This window comes from Molothrus ater, chromosome 9, assembly GCF_012460135.2.
Source record: "Molothrus ater isolate BHLD 08-10-18 breed brown headed cowbird chromosome 9, BPBGC_Mater_1.1, whole genome shotgun sequence".
Lineage (NCBI taxonomy): Eukaryota > Metazoa > Chordata > Aves > Passeriformes > Icteridae > Molothrus > Molothrus ater.
The window spans coordinates 6,538,796-6,560,746 of NC_050486.2; the positions used below are offsets into that span (position 1 = coordinate 6,538,796).

A 21,951-nucleotide genomic window follows, 5' to 3' on the forward strand; every position below is an offset into this window, starting at 1 on the left:
GGACAGAGCTTGGAGCAACCTGGGACAGGGGAAGGTGTCCCTGACTGTGGAACTGGATGAAATTTAAGGTCCCTTCCAAGCCCAATCCCATCTGTGATTCTGTAACATTTGCTGAGCTGTTTTCTACTCTGTGTATCAGCCGTGCCATTGGCCCAGCCCAGATCTCTCCTGCTAAATCCTTTTAAATCAGTGCACCAAACACAAGTTCTAAAACAAAACATGAAATAAAAGGGAAAACAATAAGACACTGATTAAAGACCACTCATGTCCCAGGTTACAAGAGGTCAGAACTGCCTTGGTTGGGCAGAGGGAGAACTCACAGCAGAAGGATGGTCTAAAACTCAGTGTTAGACTAAACTCTGTGCCCTCCAGTTTTCTCTCAGATTGATAGGAGTTTGGCTGATATTGTGGGCACTTATCACTACCTGGAAGAAAAACATCTACATTAAAGTGTGTGCTGTTCAAAACACCTGAGGCTGCATTCTTCAGGACAGAGAGAGGCTTTCTGACTCTGGGAGTGTGTAAAGCCCACAGTAGGCAACTCAGTGACCCTCAGTGTTCACCTACTTTTCACACCTTCACTGTTTTCAGCCATTTTATTAAATTTAGGTCACTCTCATCACATTTTGCTGCTTGCATAACTCACCCTCCTTGCCTCTGGTACTAAATCATTTACAAACACAAAGACCAAACCCAACCCTGCTGCCCTTTCCTCACACAGGGACCAAACAGCAGGACAATGTTCTTTGGGACTTTAAATACTTCCTTTAGCTGGAAACATGCACTGGCCCCCAGGGTGAGAGGAAAAGTGGGGTGGGTTTGGTCTAGAGCAATGATAGTTCATAAGTTAAACATAAATTTTAAATACATATATTTAACTGTATAAATACCTGTGTTCTTCATCTAGAAGATTGAGTTTCCTGTATTTCAAACAATTTACACTGAAACATTGCTTGCTTCTGGATCTTCCAGCTGTCCCAGCTCACAGCCATGTCATGGAGCATGGTGGAGTCACCATCCCTGGAGGTGCTCAAAAACCATGTGGATGTGGCACTTGGGGACCAGGTTTAATGCTGAACCTGGTGGTGGTGCTGGACTGATGGTTGGACTTGATGATCTGTTAGGTATTTCCCAACCTTAATGGTTCCATGATCCCAAGATTCCAGAATAAAAGAAAAGGAAGTGAGCAATAAAGACACAGTGGATTTCAGATGTCAAATTATTCTCTAATTTGTTTTCTGGCAGCTCTTGAAAGAAGAGACAGAAAAGACACAGAGGCAACACCAGGAAAAGGCTTGTGGTCTGGTGGGGTGTTGAAACCTGCTCTGTGTCACCTTGGAATAAATTTCTTTACCTAAAAATGGGTTTAAAACATGTTTTTAAACAAGGTGTTAAAAGAGGTTTGAAGCTGAGGGAGGAACAGCAAATGAGAGTTAAACAGCATTACTAACTTCTGGGCTTCTGCAAGGTCAAAAAGACATCAGTTCAAAACAGCTTCCTCACAGGGTTATAAAGGGACAGAGCAGTTCCAAAGGAGGAGCAGAGGGACCTTCCCAACCCCAGCCCTCCAAGCTGGCAGCATCCTGGGATTCATCAGTGCCAGGAGCAGGGGACTGACCCGTCACACAAAAATGCCCTCAGGCAAATCCCTGGGGTTTGGTGAAACCGGACCAGAGGGATTTGCTTTGAGTCCACAGCTGCAAAGCATCAGTCTCTACTTCCCAAACACGCTGGTGAAACATTTCCCCCAGTCTCTTTTAAAGCCATGGCGTTAATTCCGGTTTGTGTTTTACGGCACACGCCCTAAACGAGCTGTGAGAAAACGTCTGGAAGGTGTTGAGCACCAGCGGGATGTGGAGGGTGTCTCCTGCGTTCTCCTCCTTATCCCAGAACTTACAGCCTGCCTGGCACAAGTCCCATGTCCCCTGCTGTCAGTGCTGGCCCAGCATCCATCCAAAAAGTTGCGTGAGGAGCAGAAATGCAGCTAAAATACAAAACGGTACCAAACAAATGATATAACTTTAGAATCATAAAATCATGGAATGGTTTGGGTTGGGAGAAGCCTTAGAGCCCATCCAGTGCCACCCCTGCCGTGGGCAGGGACACCTTCCACTATCCCAGGTTGTTCCAAGCCCGGTCCAACCTGGCCTTGGACACTGCCAAGGATGGGAGGTGTAGCTTTACCAGTCTGGTTTATTCTTCAATGGCAGAAGTTACAGTTTCAACTCAAACCCAGAGCTGCCTATTTTCCCCTGCTCAGTTTTGACTTGCCTAAAACCATATAGCTGGGTGAGAATTTGAGAAAGACACAAAGGCCAAAACTACCTTGAGGTTCCCAGTTTTCTGTGGCCAGTTTGGCCACAGCCTTTGAGGAGGACGCACTGGAAGAGCATTGTACTGATTAAAGACAAAATACTTAAGTGTAAAGGTGGTTTGATGTTAAATTCCCCAAGGTTTTTCTGACAGGTCTCGGGATGGCCTCACGAATGGGCTGCTGGCTCCAGGTGAAGATGGAATGCCAGGGAAGCCCCAGGTGCTGCAAAATCTGCAGACAAGAGACCCAGCCTAGCACCAGTGACCCCATCACAGCTGGGGTTCCCTTTTCAGTGCCCCATTTGTCCCCTTTCTCAGATGTGGCTGTGTTTCTGGCACCCCTGAGATCCATCCTACCACATGGGTCTCTCCAAGCTCACGGCTGCCTGCTCAGGGAGCTCTGTTCCCAAACACCTCCTGACAAAACCAGGAGTCTTTTGGGTTGGCCTTGGTTCTCTGATTTCAGGTTGTGGGGCCCTCATGGGTTACACAGCTATGGAAGAACTGCTGTTCCTGTGGGGTTTGGTTTCTCTAAAGAGAGGTTAAGGAGTTGCCGTGTCCTGGCCGTGCCCCAGGGCCTGCTCCTCGCCTCGCGTGCTCAGCAGTGCTGTGTTTGTGTTGCCATGGGGAATTCCTGGGAATCCTCCTGCCCCTGCCTCCCACCCCTCCTCGTGAGAAGGGCCCTGTGTAACCTCCTGGCTGAGTCACATCCCCACACAAACCTGTCAACCCCAGGAGCCAGCAGCCAGCGAGGGGTGAATTTACAGCTCCAGGAAACGTCTGCTCAGCTTTGCTTCCAGTGAGCACCAGAGCAAAAACCTGTTATGTCAACACAAGGGGTTGCACAATCTGCTGTTTGATCCCACATCCACTCCTGAGCACGAGCAGATCTCCTGGAAAATCAGCTCTGTGTGCTCTGTAAGAACAGCTCTGCAGGTGATCACTCAGTGCTCAGGTGTCATCCCTCAGACAAAACATGCCCAGGGGAACAGGAAAAGGCATTGGCTGCAGCCCCATTCCCTGCCAAAATGGATCTTCTTCTCACCAACACAAACAGGCCCAGGCCACTGCTCAGAGCTCCAGTGCTCCCCAGGTCAGTGGGATTTATTCTGAGCATTCCCTTCTGCTGGTAAAGAAAAAGGCAGGCAGAGATTTCCAGTGCCCATCCTGGCACTACAGCCTGTCCCAAGGGCCCAAGGAAAAGACACTCAAGGCCACCCTCAGTGCTGATGTCCCAGAGCCCACCAGAGCAGGTCTCCAGGGCCCACCAGAGATGTTTTCCAGGGCCCATCAGAGCCATTCTCCAGGAGCCCACCAGAGCTGGTGTCCAGAGCCCATCAGTGGTGTTTTCCAGAGCCATTTTCCAGAGCCCACCAGAGATGGTCTCCGGAAAATACCAGAGCTGGTTTCCAGACCATACCAAAACTGGTTTCCAGAGATGTTTTCCAGAGATGGGCTCCAGAGCCCACAACAGCCATTCTCCAGAGCCCACCAGAGCTGTTTTCCAGGAACTGAGCTCACCCCCAAGGCTTCACCCCCTTCACCAGTGCAGGGTGGCACTCCCATGTCCTTCAGACATAAAGGATCTCCCATGTGCTGCCCCTACAGTAATGTTTGAAGCCTGAAATAATTCATTTTCTAAATCCACCTTTTTATGCCTCCTCGGGATCACAGGCTGGGAATACATTTCTAGGTACAGGAAAACTCTATGTGGTTGGTGTCACATTGTGTGTCAAAAGAGAGGTTTTTCCTACTTGATTATTCTCCTTCCACATTATTTTTAATAATATCTAAGAAACTTCCCTGCTTTATAAGGAATCCAAGATTAAAGGCAGCAAAGACTCATCCCATGCACTGTCAGTCTTGTGAGCTGCCCCTCACCATCGAGCTGCTCCACATATCTTCACAAAAAACTGAAAATAGCCCACAAATTATCAAAATAAAACTGTCTGAAAACAGCAGGTGACAAATATAGTTTTATTTTTTATCATCTAGTAACACTGTGATAATATAAACTGTATAAAGCATGATAAAACTCTTCCATGAAACAGAGTAGGTACATATTATAAAATATAAAATACAAATATTACATTACCAACAGGAAAGACAACATTTAAAAGACAATATTACAATAATATAATGGTACCAGTTCCTTTCTGTATTCCAGAATTTATGGAAAATGTTTAAATTATGCAGCACTAAGATAAGTTACTTCTATTTTCTCTGTTGATTTTAAACATGCACTAACTCAAATAGAAATAAAACCTAATGATCAATACAGGAAATGTTATTTAACCACAGAACTTTGCATGTAGACTTGGACCAACCTAGGCTAGTAGGAGGTGTCCCTACCCATGGCAGGGGGTGGAATGAGATCTACTTTAAGGTCCCTTCCACCCCAACCATTCCACAATTCTTTGGTACAGTGGCTGTCAAAGAAATGCATTGTAATTATTTCCCTTCCCAGAGATTTACCGACTTTAGCAATTAAAGTTTTCAGAGGTGCAGCTGCATTTTCTGTGCATTTGCACAGTTACAGCAATACTGGTTGAGATGGTACTAAATGAATCTGTCTATGACCAGTCTTTCATTAATCAAAGTACTAAGAATATATTTTTAAAATAGCCCTTAAGGCTTCATATTCTTACCTGGGCATGTTCTACCTATCCCCAGTAAACATTGCCACTGTCCCTTTGCAGAAATGTGTTGTTTTAATCATGCTCAAATGCAAAATCACTGTCAATTTATGAAGAAACTTTCAGGTCAGAAATACACAAACTGACAATAATTTAACATATGGCTGCCAGTAGCACAAGAGTTCAAGCAATGTAATTTTGAGGATTAAATAAGAAAAAGAAAATATCAGAGGTTTTGTTTTTTGCTGAGTGGTACAGACATTCTCATATAGCAGTAAAGTGGATTTCAATTTTTTTTTTCTAATTCCATCTTACCCTTCAAGCTACGCCCAGTTTACATCAATTAAAAACCAATTACCCCCCCCCCCAAAAGAAACCAGTGTTTACAATTCTATAAGAAAACAAAAAGACACTGAACCCAATGATCCACAGTTTTAGAAATGAGGATCTCCGCCTACTGAAATGTTTTTAGCTCTCATAAAAAGCAGTACAAAATGCATTCACAAGAAGATGTTCTCAGGAGTGTCGCACAGCCCTGTGAGGATCCGGGATGCTCCACTCAAGTCCTTCTGCCCGCAGTTCCGAAGGCAGGAGCAGTTTCTGGGCAGGGCCAGGCCGGGCACAGCCTCTACGTGTGGTTGTTGTTGTTGAGGTTGCTCTTGTTGAAGAACCTCCTGGCCTCCACGCTGCTGAGGGACACGGAGCAGCGCGAGGGGTTCTGCTTCCTGTACTCGATGCTCTCCACCATCGCCTCCTTGATCACCTGCAGCCAGCAGCAAAGCTCACTTTGAACACTTGCAAATGGACAGAAACAGCCCCTTCTCCCATTAACAGCTGCTGCTCCCACTTTTAGCTCCCTTCCATCACTGAGCAGAGGGATAACGAGTTTTAGCACAAATAGTATTTATTGAGTGTATAAAATACTGATTTTAATGTGGTTAATAAAAATATGAGGGACACCACTAACACCAAAGAAGTCACACAAAAACACACAGTATTTAAAAAAGCCCCAGTGAAACTCAGAAAGGTAAATCCAAACGTTGAGAAAAATCCATATTTCAAGGATGTAGAAAGTAATTATTATGTTGAGAAAGATTAAATCTTCACTTCTAAATCCTTTGTGTTGATGCAACAAGTTTTCTTCACTATATTGATTAAAACCCCTGTATCTTTATCTGGGATGATCATTACACTTGTCACTCCACAGATGTTGGGATCATGCTGCCATGTTTCACCAACTATCAATTACAAATCACTATTAATGTGTTAGCTGTTAAAGAAATTTCCTTCACAGAAAACTTCCAGTGTCCTTTTTGTCCAATTAGACAAAAAGCCCCTGAGTATAAAGTGCTGCACATCATGTTTACATCTTTAGCAGTGCCCTTTGCTCAGTTATACTCAATGGCTTGGGGTGGTAAAATGGCAAAACCAAGGCAAGAACCGAATGAGAGAATCAGGCAAACACTGAGGCAAAGCCCTGTACCTTCTGTAGGGCAGATTTAGGGCTTTCCTCACATCACCCACTTCCCCCTGTAACAATCCAGCCCCTTTAACCCCCCATACTCACATCCATATTATTGAGGGTGTTGAACTCCATGAGGTCATGGAGCCTCTTGAAAGCCTCGTTGGGATACTGGAAGTTGAAGGTAGAGAAAGGTGTGTCTGGATCATCAAAAATATCAAAGTCTGCAAAATCTCTCTCTTCTTGTGTTTCTCTGGGAACACCTGCACAGGACAAATACAAAAATTCCATCCAAAAGTTAGGGCTGAGGATTTATTACCTTATTTTTAACGGCTCCTTTGAATTAATTCCCTAAGGACTGCAGACAAAGCTGCTCTGAGTTGTTTCAGAGGCAAAACATTCCTAGCACATAACCACCAAGTGATTCCAGAGGAACAGGTGGATTCAGCATCAGGAATTGTGAGCTCACCTGGAGCTTTGTACTTCCGGAAGTCGATGTTGGCCAGCACGAAGTGGATGATGGTTGGACAGTCCTTCTCCGAGGAGGTGTCCTTGGGTTTGAAAACATAGCACTCCTTCATGCCCTCCCTGTCAAACACATTGGGGTCTATCTTGGGGAAAGGAAGCTTGTTCATTTTGGCCCATTTTTCAGCCAGCAGGATTTCCTGGAAAGAGGAGAAAGACTCAGGTGGCACAAAAGCTTCCACTGCAAAGTCAGGAGGTTTGCAGAGACAGGGATTGCATGGGGTGGTTAATGTAATCCATGAATTATTAAATCTCCAACACAGGAATGACATGGAGGGAGTCCAGGGGAGGCACCAGGATGGTCAGAGGGATGGAGCAGCTCTGCTGGGAGGAAAGGCTGGGATGGCACAGCCTGGAGAGGAGAAGCTTTGGGGAGACCTCACTGTCACCTTCCAGTGCCTGAAGGAGCTGACAGGAAACATGGAGAGAGACAATTTCCAAGGGATGGAGTGACAGGACAAGGGGGAATGGCTTCCCATTGGTAGAGAGTAGGTTTAGATGGGATATTGGGAAGGAATTGTTCCCTGTGAGGGTGGGCAGGCCCTGGCACAGGGTGCCCAGAGAAGCTGTGGCTGCCCCTGGATCCCTGGCAGTGCCCAAGGCCAGGCTGGATGGGGCTCGGAGCAACCTGGGACAGTGGAAGGTGTGGAGTGGGATGAGGTTCATGTCCCTTCCAGCCCAAACCACCCTGTGGCTCTCAGGATTAATCAAGTCCATCTCAGCTAGACCAAGTGAGCACCTCACTCACCCTGCCCAGGCTCTGCCACCTGCCACATGAGTCACAGGAAGGAACGTGGTCTGCCCCAGAAACCTGGGGGTGAATTTACAGAGCTGACAGTGTGGAATAGCCATCCATAATTTTACTTTGCAAAGCAGTACCAGTGCTGTGGCAACCACTGAGAGCTCCTAAACACTTGTTGTACACATTGCCACACATTGTTGTACTCAGAATTAACCCCCGCGCTCAGGGGCCTCTCAAAGCACACCGTGTGAAGAGCTCTGGAAAACAGGCTTCTTTTTCCTCATGACAACCCAGTAAACAAGATAATTTGTAAATAATGACTCAAAAGCATGTAATGAGGGTGTGTGAGAGGGAGGAGAGGGAAGGTCAAACATCTTTAATCTTGGTTTTCAATGAAATAGGACCCTTCTTTGGACGGCTGTTTTGGATACGGAAGAGATTAAGAGATAGTGGGTGTAAAATGGTAAACCAAGGCTCGAGTCACTGAATAAAATATTAGAGTGCTACCATAGATACAGGCCCACTTCTGAAGTGGTATTTGCTCTTTGCAATGCACCAATGGGACAGAACTGGTTCCTGTTCCTGTCCTGTGCCTCAGGAATACACCTGTGTCTGCCTCAGCACACACCCACTTGTGCTCCAGAAACAATTCACTTCAAGAGAGGTTCTGGAAAACCTGAGGCACCATCTAGTTCTCCCGCCATTTTTTATCATGTTAAGGGATTTATACTATTTTGAAAATGACATTTTGGAGAAAAACCTTCAGAATGCCACTTGAGTGCTCATTAATCTCTCCATGTTCCCCAAAACAACCCAGAAAATTGCAGCTGACAAAGACAGAATGCTAAGGGTAGCAGGGGTGACCATATACAGCCTTTTGCACAGACTCCACCTGTGGAATGTTAAAAAAGGGAGGGAAAAGATGTTTCAGAGGCAATGGCAGTGCTGTGTCAGCAAAATTTAGCTGCTGGGGCAAACACTCTTGACAAAAAAAGGAGATAATATTCTATTTGCATAAGAATGTAAAGGAAAAAAACAGACTCTGGGATTCAGTCATTTAAGGAAAAACAAAAGAACTCAAGCACTAAGAAGTCTTCTCTTCTCTGAGCTCTATTCTCCCCAGTAGCCCCAAGAGATATTGAGATTACAGGAATTTTTCTTTTTTATTCTCCTGTAATTTTGCTTTGCAGTTAGCAGCACTGATCTGAAGCTCATTTTGCTACTGCTGTTGCTTTCTGATGTTGTTTTGGGAGTTTTGTCACTCCATAGCAGCTGAAGGAAAAGAATTCTCTGTTTGTTTTAACTAAAATTTATCTGTAAAGCAACAAGGAATGCCAGCTGTTTTTCAAACAGGAATGTTTGAGTTCCCTTAAAAGTGAGTTCCCTTAAAAATTATTTTAAAAATCCATTTGGGTTTGAAACAAATAATGCCTCCTTTTTGAGGTTGGTAGAATCATTACAGTTGGAAAAGACCTCCAAGATCATACAGATCAACCAAATCCCACCAGGCCCACTAAACCACAGCACAAAGTGAGAACCTCACAGCAGTCTCTAAGTGCTGCTTTTTCTGTAGCAGTTCCCAAAAATGATCCATGTAAAGGCTTTGGGATCAGCTGGAGCTGTGTGGATGTGCAGGTGGTACAGACTGACAGCTGTGCTTTCCACACCTGCTGCAGAAAACAGCCATGGCACTCACTCCTTGTTCTGCTGCTGTTTTCCTCTGGTCTGGATGGATTTAAAGATGGATGGATTCAAGATGGATTTTAAACCAGGATTATCCTGGTGAGATGTAAATGAACAGTTAGCCCTGATTCCAAAAGGTTATTTATTTAGCAATCCTGAGATGAGGCATTTCTGCAAGATGCTGACACGAAACCATCCATTTACATCACAGCACACAGAGGAGAGCAGCTGGGTGGAGGGAGAGTACGGCAGGGAAAATGACTTAATTGTTTAATTCTGACAGAAAATAAAACTCTGCAATCAGTGCCAAAGCAAAACTCCCATAAAAACAACCAAGCTCCCCCTTCCAAGCGAGTTCATGATCCCTCTTTGTGCCAGTTGCCTCATGGAAGGCATGTAAACAGGAACTGAGGCACAGGGCAAGATTCTGCCTTGACGTGGAATAAAATATTCCAAAGCTGCAGATACAACAGCACCAAGGCCTTTCTGGGACCATGTGGAATAGACCTGAGTCACCTTAAACCCCTGAATGCAGGAAAGGAAGGGCCTGTGTCACTTACTTTGAAAGGAGGGCTGGAATCACTTGGCCTGGCTGAGAAATCAAAGGAGATGATGAGATCCACACCTCTCTGGGGCCTCAGGATGAGTGGGTAGGGCAGGTTAAAGGTGAGCCCACTGTCCACAATGTGGATCTTCTTGCTCTTCACATCCAGGGGCTCATAGATCCTCTCAAACTCATCAGGATCTGCGTGGAACATGGGAAAAACAAACCAAGCAAGGACACCTGAGTTAAGAACTGAGGTTCTGATGAGCTCTCCCCAGGTTCTAGGGACAGCATGGAATTTGAACTGCACAGTGTATCCCAGGCAAACACACCATGAATTCAAGTTTAACTAAAACTCTTAAAAACTGGAGAATGAGGTGAAAAGCTAGAACTGGAAGAGCCCTCAGGAGGCCAAGTTCACGAGGCAGACCCAGAGGAGGTGAACCAAAGGGGACAAATAACCAGGTTTGATCCCAGCCCTCCCACCTTCACTCCATCATCCCAAACAATCCATACACAAAGGAAAAAGTTTATGGGATGTCAAGAGACATATGGGGGTGTCAGAGGATGGTCCCAGACTCTGTTCAGTGGAGCCAGTGACAGGATGAGGAGCAATGGCCATAAACAAACACAACATGCTCCACCTCAACACAAGGAAGAACTTCTTTCCTTGCAGGCTGCAGAGCCCTGGAACAGCTGCCTGGCCCAAACCTATTCCCCCAGGTTCCCTCCCAACCCCACATCCTTCCCAGTTCTCCCAAATTTACCCAAAAATCCTCAATGTGGCTCTGTCCTCCTGTGACACTTGTCTGTGCCTGCTTCTGCTCATTAAATCAGGACTATCAGGTCTTGTTTTCCAAGCTGCACCAGACCTGATGACCTCACTCTCACCACTCCAGCAGGAACAAAGAGAAATAGTGACCCATATCCATAATTCAGGCACTGGACAGAATTCCCTGTCAGCCACTTGCTGCTGGTGCTGTCCCAGTGTGGTATCCACCACTCTTTTCTCTGATGATGTTGTTTCCCTCTAACCCCAACATTCCCTCAGGTACAGCTCAGGAAAAGCCAATCCATTTTCCCTGGCTGTCTTCACACTTGGCCAGGTCTCTGGACACTAGAAAATGAAAGTCTCTGGATACTACTAAACTATCCGTGCTGTACTTAAAAACTTTTCCCCTGACAGTCTTTTCTTGTTCCAGACCTTACCAATATTTCCAGTGCATGGTTTTTCTTTTTAACAAAAAATCTAATGCTCATATCTGTAGAGGGCAGTGTAATGTAAGGAATGCTGGATAGAAAAATATAATTATTTCTTTATAATTGAATTTCCTGGCATCTACTTATTGACAATGATAGTAATCTGGAAAAAAAAAAAAGTCTTTTTGAAGCAAAGAAAATCCATCCAAAATAATTCTAACCCTTGTCCCTATCATTTCAGGAGCAGTATGTTGTGAGGACCAAACAAAATCTTAAAACAGATTATTTCATTTTTTATTTCTGTTGCTGTTTATAAGAGGACCCTTTTCTAAATAGTAAAGCACCATTTTCCCACTATTTGCCTTGATTTCTAAAGGAGAGAACACTTTTAAATAATTGCCTATTGCTAAAGGGCTAAGTGTGTTTATAAACCTATTTTAGAACCAGATATATTTCATAATCATGAATTAGCATAAATGAAAGAAAATGTATCAGTATTTATCAAATTCATCACAACTTAAAAAAACAGTAAAAAACCCACACTGACTACAGTTCCCTTTAGCACGCATAGACCAATTTGGTTTTTCTCTTCTTGTTTAAAGACAACAGGTCAAACAGAATTTAACCCTTGTTCTCACTAGAACTTCTAAGGAATTGAAAAATATTTTCGTTCAAGTTTCATCTTTTCTTATGTTACAAAAATTGAATTTGAAAGATCCTTTAATCAAGAACAGCATCAGCTATAACAGTGTTTTTGATGGGAGTGTTATTACTGCCACACAAACTTCCTCCCAAGACTGAAGAGTGAGATGGATCCTATTACAGCCCTCATGACCCTAAAATCAAATTTATCAAAATAATCTTACTATATTTGAAAGGAGAAAATGTCTTCATGCCATCAATAAATTTATAACAGCCATATAAATGGGTTTTAGTAGTCACAGTCTTCATAGAATCCCAGAATGCCAGAGCCTGGGACATGAATTTTTAGCCTTTTAGGAAAGATGCATTCCTATTACCAGCACCTTCCAGTCCATCAAACAGCAGACTGGGAGAAAATGGGAGGATGTGGCACCTGGGGACAGGGTTTAGTGGCAGTGCTGGGGTGATGGTTGGACTTGATGATCTTGAAGGTTTTTTCCAGCCTTAACAACTCTGTGGGTCTGTGTTTAGCAGCCCAGCTCCATGTTTAGCCAGCTCAGTCCTGTCAGCTTCCCAGCAATGGGATTCACAGACAGATATTTGTTAGGAAATAAAGAGGGCACATCCTAGAGACCAAATGTGCCACAGATGGCAGCTCCAGTGGGAGGAGGGCAGATCAGAAGGGCACTTGCTACTGACGTCCATCCACTACAACTGTTTCCATAAATACTGAAATAAGGAAGCAGGGATTAGGGGCTATTTTTCCCCATTGTTAAGCACTTGGCATTTTCTCAAATTGTTCTGGTGTGTTGTAACATCAAGAAAAGAAACACAACAACTCAGAGTTCACAATGAAATCACTCCTGATGAAGTAAGAAAATGTTTAGCATTATCTCCACAAATAGAGTCTGTGGGAAAGCAAAGCCAAAGGTTTTACTTCCAGACCAAGCAGCTGGGATCTCTGCTGCAGGCACTGCAGACCCTAAATTCAATCCCCAGTAATGACTGTAAGAATGCCCTAGGTCAGCCACAGTTCATCCTCTGCAGAGGGTTTAGGGACAGCTGGAGATGGAAAGTATTATTGATATCCTTTTTGATTCACTTATTTCTCCTTTGGAGTGTAGGCAATAAAGGAGAGTAAGTCTTAAAGCAATACAGACTTCCCTCTGCACTCAAGCTGACAGGTAAACTGCCAGTGCTAGGAATAAATATGCACAGCTTAAATGCATCCAGTGCCACAGTAATCTAAGGATTTAAATTTTACACCACAGTCTCCTTTCTATCTGAGCCTCTGGGCTCCTCAGCTCTTCCATATATTGGGAAAATTCACAGCATTAAAATGTGGATACACTCATCACACTACTGAATGATTACATTTTATATTAACTACTGACATTTCAAGGGGGTTTTAACTATTCTTGACTACAATATTGCAACCACTCGCAGCTGTCAGATCTGAGTTGTAACTACAAGTTTATGAATGTGGGCTTTGGCTAACAGCAAAAAACTGCAGTCATGTCAAACTTTTGCCATTTTAACCCACAGAAGTTTCAGGCACTCCAAAGTAATTGTGTCAGAGGTGCCGAGTTCTGTCAAACCAGCATTTTATTTCCATCTAAATCAAATCCCAGGAAACTGACAGTTGATTCTGAAGACTATCCACGTGTCTTAGTTATGCAAAATTCTCATCAACTGTCATTTTTTCCAACCATAAATTTCCTACCCACTTTCCTGCCTCTTTTCCAAGTACTATAAATATTAAGACTACCCAGTTGTAAACACTACTGAGATGACAGAAATATTTAGAAAGTGGAGTCCAGATGGAAATTACTCTTCAAGCCCTGCAAGGGATTTGTTACATTAACAAATACACATTAGAGCACGGCTGCTACTTAAGCATTTAAATGACATCAGGTATTTACTGTTGCTTAACGAGCAGTTGGGACAATCTCCTTCTTCTGCATAGGAAATGAGGGCTGAGGAGAATGGTGCTGTCACCAGGGATAGTTGGTAGGGCTGTGCTGGGAGGAACAGCCTGGAGGGAACACCCCCTTCAAAGAGGTGTAGTGGTTCTTTGCTTGATGGATCACAGAATCATGGGTTGGAAAGGACCTTGAAGATCACTCAGGGCAACCCCGTACCATGGGCAGGGACACCTTCCACTATCCCAGGTTGCTCCAAGCCCTGTCCAGCCTGGGCTTGGACACTGCCAGTGCCAGAAGAACACTGAGAAACTTGCCTTTTACTGAGCAGATTGCAGTAAACACCAAGGCAAAGGCTCCAAAATCCTAACCAAACACAATTATTCTTCACAGCTACTGTTCCACACACCACATCCCTCACAGGGTGAGGGAAAACTTTGAACTTCTTTTGCAAATTCATATTTTTCTGAAATTCTTATCCTCTATCAGCATTCTTGTTTAAGCCAACATGAAATATGGATGCACCTGCACATCAGGGACCCTGGAATGGGAGTGGTTTGTCAGGTGAGTTCACGCTGGGAAGAACATGGTGTCAGCAAAGTAAGAATCTATCAGCTGTGTCAGGGCAGGGTCAGGCTGGAGCTCAGGGAAAGGTTTTTCCCCAGAGGGTGCTGGCACTGCCCAGGCTCCCCAGGGCATGAGCACAGCCCCAAGGCTGCCAGAGCCCCAGGAGGGTTTGGACAAAGCTCCCAGGGATGCACAGGCTGGGATTGTTGGGGTGTCTGGGCAGGGACAGGGGTCAGACTCCATGATCCTGGTGGGTCCCTTCCAAAATTCACTGATTCTGTGATCCTACAAGTGAAGAAGTGTGTTGCCTCCAGGGGTTTTTCAAAACACAGAGCAGATGAGCTACAAAGGTTTTCCAACAGGGAAGCCCTGCAGGAGAACAAGGAAAGGTTTCCTTTCCACCAGCAGGCTTAGCAGCAATAAGAGCCAAGGAACAATCTGGATACCCTTTGGAGAAGGCCAAGACAGTGAGACAGCGAATGTAAGTGGATGTAACAAAGGGCACCATGCACAAAAGCAGTTTGGTGCCTTCTGCCAACCAAGAGCCACTGTCCCCCCAGTGGCTGTGCCAAGGGACAGGGCAGGGAGCAGACAGAAGTCACCATGTGGTGCCCTTTGAGCCTCCCAGCCCCCTCACAAGCTCCACTGCTGGACAATGCCCACGGAGCTGTTGTAGCCATCCTGGTGTGACGTTACCGTGCTGGGAACGCGCCGCCTCTGCCCTCACGAATAACCACACACAGCACCAGCGTGCTGGGAACTCACCTGCCACTGCTGCCGGCTCCTCCTCCTCCAGGGACTCCTGGGTGAGCAGCTCTGCCAGAGGGGACAGGGGGTAGCAGCTGTTGAGGTTCAGCCCCAGCATGAAGTTGTGCACCTTGCCGGCGCGGCCCTCGCGCGTGTTGAACAGGGCGCTGTCCCCCACCAGGGCCATCAGCATGCGCTGCACCCAGCTCTCCTGGCTGCTCTCCTGCAGCCTCCCCTGGCTCTCCTGCTTGGCCTCGGCGCCCTCCGTGCCTGCACACAAAAATGGAAACACCCAGCAGTGGTACTTAAACACAGCAAGTGTAACCTCACCATGGCAGGGGATATACAGGAAAGGATGTACGAAAATACAAGAATTCTTTCAACGAGATGATGGAGCAATCAATGATTTGAAACAATGATTTCAGAGAAGTGCAGAGAATTCATCCTTTCAACTTCACAGCCCAGTGAAACCTTTCATCTACACCCCAATAGTGTGGATGTGTCCATCAGGAAAATAGATTGGGAAAATAGGATGACCTGAGCAGGGCTTTCTCTGTAAGCTCAGGGATAGACCTGAGCTGATAAGATACATACTTGATGTAGACATAAATTTATCTGGATGTGCATTGACAGCCTTCTCCATCTTTCCTTCCTGTTAGAAATCCAGCTTTGCTCAGGAAAGCAGAGTTAGTCTGCATAAAGGATAATGCTATAGCATGGGAATTCTAAAATACCTGAAATTATCATTACAGTAAACTGTAACCTACAATTAATATCTGGTTTTAATTAACTAAAGAATACAATGAAAGATGCAGACTTAGATGTCTGTAGTTGGAGCTAGCAGTAAAAAGTACCTGGACTGGCACCACCCTCCATTCATTTACCCAGTCAATACTTGAGTTTTTGGAGGTGTTTTGGATAAGAAAATAATTCAGACTCAAGCTTGATACATTAAATTCAGCTTTTAAACCTGCCTCTTTAAGCCAGGCTTTAAAGGAGCCGAGTTTTACATACTATGGAAGTGAGAAGGATTTCCAAGTGTTTACAATCCCAGATTTGTTGGTTGTTCACTATGGCTACAAACTAGGAGAGAAATGTGTTTGGTGCTGGCTATAGTGTTTAAACAGGAAACCCACAAATAAACACAAAACCTGGTACCACCGACGGTTTTACACATAGGGGGAGCTGAAGAAGCAATCACTGAGCTGAGCTAATGACACAATTCCCTGTCTCACCATACAGATTGTCTTTTCTTCTGTAGATCCTGAAATCACAAACAGCTGCATTCTCGTCTTTGCTCCACTTGCTAAAAATAAAACTCAATTTCTGCAGGTGAAAATCACCCCAAAAATATAATCAAATACAGAAAGCTGACTAAGACATCAGAAATCTCCAGGTGCTTTAGGTTCTTAGAGGTAATTGTCAACAGAATCTTTTCTTGCCACTGCCCAACATTCCTTTTGTGGCTGTGCCTCTTCTGGGCACCTGGATTTGGGCACTGTTACAAACACTGTGCCATGCATGAGGAATTTCCTGTATCAGATGTCATTTGTAAAGGTGCTAGAAGACACTTGTGAATGATGGAAACACACATTAAACCATTCCCAGGTAAATATTTGATTCACTAAACCCTTGAAAACAATGGATAGTGTTGGTTTAGGGGGCTGGTAGCAATTCCAAGGTGCCTCTGAGCTCAGCAGCTTGCTGGAAACAGGCTTCTGGAGAGCTCTGGCCCAGCAAACCACATTTTTTGGGTTGTACGTGGAATTCCAGACAGGTGAGAGAATCACCTGCTGATCAGTTTGAGCAGGGGACATGAAGTGAAGCCCAGAACCTCCTGGGGTCTCCTGTTCTCTATTTTGCTGAGCCACACAAAAGCTGATGGAAAAAGGAACCAATGAAATGAAATCTGAGCACTTCCTTACCTTTTGGATGCTGTGATTCATCTTCGCTGTCTGAGCTGTCATTGCTCACAAGGTGCTTTAGCCTAATATTTTCTGTTGAAAGAAATATAAATTCCTTTAAACTGCTGGGGTTTAACTGGCAGAACAGTTAAGAATTTCAAAACAATCTGAGTCATAAAATTCTCAGTCTTTTTAATAGAAAATACAGCTGAAGAGACTGGGTCTGCTGTGGACATCAGAATGTGATCAGCAGGTATTGGATTCAGCCTGCAAGTTTTGGGCTGGAAAAGAAGATGCAACCCTAAAGCAGTACCTCCCACTCCCCTCTGCATACCTGACACACTTTATTCACCTTCATTAAAATGTAGATGTTTAGCTTCTGTCTTCTCAGTAGCTCCTACTGAACTAGGAAAATGTTACTGTGGTGCCAAGGTGGCACTGGGATATCTCCAGCTCTGGTCCAGACTGTGGTTCAAGTTACATCAATATTTTCACACCTGATCTCACTTCAAAGAGTACTTTTAAATTATATGTGACATGAGTCACAGATGACAGATAACATTCTGTGTCTCACTATCTTTCAAAAGCAAACTTTTCCATGATCCCATTTACTGACAGGGATCCTCCATGAGGAGGTGTTAACACTCAGGAGTTGTATCAGAAATAGGAACCTGGAGGTCTCATTCTCATCCATAAAGAAGAGATTAGCAAACAGCTGAATTCCATCCATTTGGAGGCAGACAGAGGTTATTATTTAAAGTATCTCAATCTACATTTGCTCTTCTTGCTCTTCAGAAAGCTCTGGCTGTCTAGGACAATTTATTTCTTGGTCAGATCTTCCCCTGTAATGCTGTGTGAAAAGCCTTTTATCGTTAACTACATTCTCAGATAAAACTCAATAAAGTCTATCCAAACCAAGCCACAACTCTTTCTTTACAGTCACCTTGTCATTTCTGTACCAGGAGTGAAACCAAAACCACTCAATTTGCAAGTAAAGGACCAGATAACCAACAGGCTGTGGTTAGAATGGAGAAATTTAACAACCCAGAGGTGAGAAAATTCAGGTGCATTTTGCTAAACCTAAAATTGCATTTTAATAGCCCAGTGTTGAGAGATTACACAAGTAACTATTAAATACTTGTCAGCTTCTGCTCTCCAAAATCACATAACAACATGAAGAGAGGATTCTATTAACTACCAGAAAAGAGCTGGATAGATTCATGTGACTTTCAGCAGCTCTGAGCGACAAGAAACAAAAATGAAAGGAAGGCAAGAACATTCCCAGCGCTCTCTCCCCCCTCAGCAGCATCCAGCAGTGCCAGCAATTAAAGGTGATTAATTCCACATTCTTAAATGACTACAAGCAGTGCCATCCTTCCACAGAGGGAGAATCTTGCTAGTAATTGTTCTGCATAGTGGAATTATTTACTAATAGTACCTAATTCTTCTTCCATGGTGGGCCCTTTATTCTGAGAATTGGAGACACCAAGGACTCTGTTAAATAATATTGAAAATGCACTGCCCCAGACACCTGAAAGAGAAAAAATAAACAATGAATGGTGATGGGCAGAAGGAAAATAAACTCCATGGATCTTTTGAAGCACTATTGAAGCAGTTGGTTGCTCTCTGAACACACCTCTGAGTCTGGAGCAGGCCAAGTCATAAGCTCAGATGTCCAAATCAGAAACAAACCCCCATGGAAATTAGAAACAAATCAACAATGCCAATCCTTATTTGTGAAATCTTTCAAATGAATGCCTTCCAACAAACTGAGAGCTCCACTTTCTGTCTCACACTTTGTGTGACTGCATTTAAAAGTCCATAAACTACTGAAATTGCTTTTCTTTTAAAGTCTCTTTCTGTCACATACTCACCCATGAGGAAATGCAAGGGATTTTCAGCATATTTCTTCACCACTGTCCCCATAAAAAACTTGCTTCCAAACAGATCAGGAGACATGAAAGTGCCATACTTGGCCATTCCAATTTCATATGGACTGAATTCCACCCAGTCTGCAAAGTTAGAAACAAAACTGCTCAGTCAGAAATCTCAGGATGGAGGAAAATGATGGAGAAATGAACCAAGCAAAGAAATTTAAGTGACATTGGACGCCAAATAACCATTAGGAATGTCAAATCAAGGTCAGTGACGTCTCAGCAGGGAAAGAATCCTCATTTCTCGTATCACAATAAACTTTGGTGAAAAGATTGAGTTTGGAAACCAGAGGTATAAAAGAAGGGATTACAAATGAGGGAACACACAGTGACACCTGGTTTTCATCCCCTGCTTCAGCATGGTTCCCTGCCACATTGGGCCTCAACTCCAAGCTGCTTTTCCTTCACTGCAATTCCACCAAAACACGGAGAGCAGTGACAGAGGTGGCACAAAACCATTACTGAATATCCCAAGGGTTGTGAAATATTCTAGCAGAGGCATTTGGATTCTACCCAAACCCAAAGTTTCATGGGAAAGCCAGTGCCAAAAGGCAAGGCTGACAGGCAGCTGATAAACTTATCGATTCAAACACTGCCAAAGATCTCCTTAAAAGTCCATTTTTTGAACAGAGAGCTCAAGAAAAATATGGAATAGAATGCTCACTTGCATTTTCTGATCTTAGCAGAAATTATCAGAAGTGATGTGGATTCTATTGATGTAGGCCTTTGAAAATGGATCTTAGCTGACTTGGAAACACTTTTTTTTTTCACCAGTGGAGTTGCTTCCATCAGAGAATTCAGTTCAAAAAGGGAGCAAATAACAAACAAAACATATCTTCTCTTTTTAGCATTTCACCCATTCATCTATTTCACCTTCCCTATTTTTAGCAGGGGTTGATTTGACTGGAAATAAACCAGAAGTAATTCTGAAACAGAAAGGTGAAAGAGACAGCTTGGAAATATCCCCACAAATCATCCACCCTCAAGATATTCCTGCTGACGTGTGGAGCAGAAGGTGAACACTTGTCCCAAAAAGGAAAGATTTAATCATGACTGCTGGGAGTTTCATTTCAGGTAAGGGTAATGCTTATCTGAGCTAAGTCAAATACAACATCCTATTTTCCAAATAAGTCACCCACAAATCTTCACATTCACTGGAACAGAAGGTAATTCCATTGAAGTCCCAGTCCAGGAGTTTCATATTTCCTTTTAGCTGTATAAACATGAACTGGCAGATATGTATGCAGAACCAGGGTGACAGCAAAGCTGAGCTGAGAATTGGAATTAATTTGTCTTAGGACACCTCCAGCTTGCATTTGCACTGAAGATTTCTCAAATCACAAAGCCTGCTCAGGGAAACAAAATTTCTGCCTTAGAATCAATGTCAATTAGGAAGTGTTAATATTTCTGTTCAAAATTTACTAGAGCTCTCACATCAGGAAAAGCTAAAAGGAGGAATGGAGCTTAAAATAAGAAGCAATCAAGATCTACCCTCCACCCTCTGTAATGACAGAGATGTCAGCCTCAAAAGGCAAACCCAAGATCCACTGGCACAGGGAATATCTTTATAGAGCAAAGTAAAGCTTCTGATCTTGTGTACTGAAAGACATTATTAACAAAAGATAATTTTGGTTTTAAAACAGTAATCCAGTAAAAATATATTGAAAAACAGAAGGTCATCTAAACCCCAAAATACTCCTATTTTCAAACAGAAAGGTATCTGTTTCCTAAGTAGCAAAGTTAGACACATTTTCCCATGACATATTTAGCCTAATTTACAATTCCTCATTTTCAATTCTAACCAAAGCTTTGACAGCCACTTCTCCGACTATTTTAGGAAATACAATGACATTTAAGCCTGAGGCAAACCACCTGGCACTTCCCTTTCTAGTCTTGTATATAACTATAAATGCACACATCCACATCTTAGTGTACGTCTTCCACAACTGGACCCACTCTCAACTGAAGTTACCAGAGGGGATTAAAACCTATGGAATAAATAAGAGTAAAAGGGTTTTTTTGTGTTAGAAACAGCACTTCACACTGGGCAAGAAGTGAAAAAAGGCTTTATATCTAATTTTATTGTCCAATTTTAATCACAGAATCATTAGAGTTGGTAAAGACTTCTAAGATCATCAAGTCTAACTGCTGATGTCACCCATCTCTGAAAGAGAAGGTGACTGAGGACATTTTCCTTTTCCTGTTTGATACCCTAATTTAAACATCTTTCCCCTGCTGAAGTCACCAGGTTTCTCTTTGGCTTGGCACTCCTACCTGAATATGTCATCACCTATCCCTGAGTAACTTCTTATCACTCTGTCAGATTCCCAGAAGTCAGATGCAATTAGTCTCAGATGCATTAAAAAGGGTTTTTTAACCAGCCACACACCTCCCTCCTTGCCACAAGTGACTCAACACAGACTGGGAACACACCTGCAAACATCAGCTCTGAGACATCTGGCTTGACGTGCAGACAGGTGAAGAGTGGCAGAGCACACTGGGCATTATTGACCTTCTCTTTCATATTGCTCAGGGTGGTGTCCATCCTCTGCAGGGAAAGAAAGACATTGCTCCCAAACACACCCTGGAAAGGCCTGCTGATATATATACATATATATATATACACATACACATATATATCTACATATATATATATATATACACATATATACACGCACACACATATATAAAGATAAATATCACGTATTTTTATTTTATATAAAGATCTGGGAGTCTCCTCCTGTCAATGAAATTTGATAAGAAAAGCTTTTTCACTGATGTGTCAGGTTCTGATTTAAATTAAACATCTGTGCATTTTTTTATCCCTTGGTACACAGGGACTTCTAACCAACCTCACACAATCATTAACAGGCCTTCAGCAGCAGAATTGTATACATCTTCCACTAAATGCTGTGTTGCATCTTTCTCAGTGTTTTAAATGGTTTAAGACCCATTATCAGTGTAGGGATAGAAGTGTATAAAACATATGTGCAAATCTATTGACACATTTCAATCTTGCCACAAGACCAAATCCAGCTGCTGCTCACCTGACTCATTTGAACTGGAAGTCTTTGTGCTTGATTCAGCCAATTAGGAATTTTCAATTATAGAATTCAACAGTATTAAGCTC

At 43.5% G+C, this 21,951-nt stretch overlaps 1 protein-coding gene across 1 annotated transcript in view; it reads right to left on the bottom strand.

Annotated features, from left to right (window-relative positions):
• Nucleotides 1–4,276: 4,276 nt before the first annotated feature.
• Nucleotides 4,277–21,951, bottom strand: part of PLA2G4A (phospholipase A2 group IVA) — a 68,527-nt gene continuing 50,852 nt past the window's right edge. Inside the window, exons 11-19 of the mRNA XM_036388312.2 lie at nucleotides 21,255–21,369; nucleotides 18,762–18,899; nucleotides 18,326–18,418; nucleotides 16,909–16,980; nucleotides 15,002–15,253; nucleotides 9,922–10,106; nucleotides 6,881–7,076; nucleotides 6,517–6,674; nucleotides 4,277–5,712 (exon numbers count right to left, since the gene is read on the bottom strand). Coding sequence (XP_036244205.1) covers nucleotides 5,578–5,712; nucleotides 6,517–6,674; nucleotides 6,881–7,076; nucleotides 9,922–10,106; nucleotides 15,002–15,253; nucleotides 16,909–16,980; nucleotides 18,326–18,418; nucleotides 18,762–18,899; nucleotides 21,255–21,369 — 1,344 coding nt within the window. The 3' untranslated portion in view covers nucleotides 4,277–5,577. The remainder of the gene's footprint in view (nucleotides 5,713–6,516; nucleotides 6,675–6,880; nucleotides 7,077–9,921; nucleotides 10,107–15,001; nucleotides 15,254–16,908; nucleotides 16,981–18,325; nucleotides 18,419–18,761; nucleotides 18,900–21,254; nucleotides 21,370–21,951) is intronic.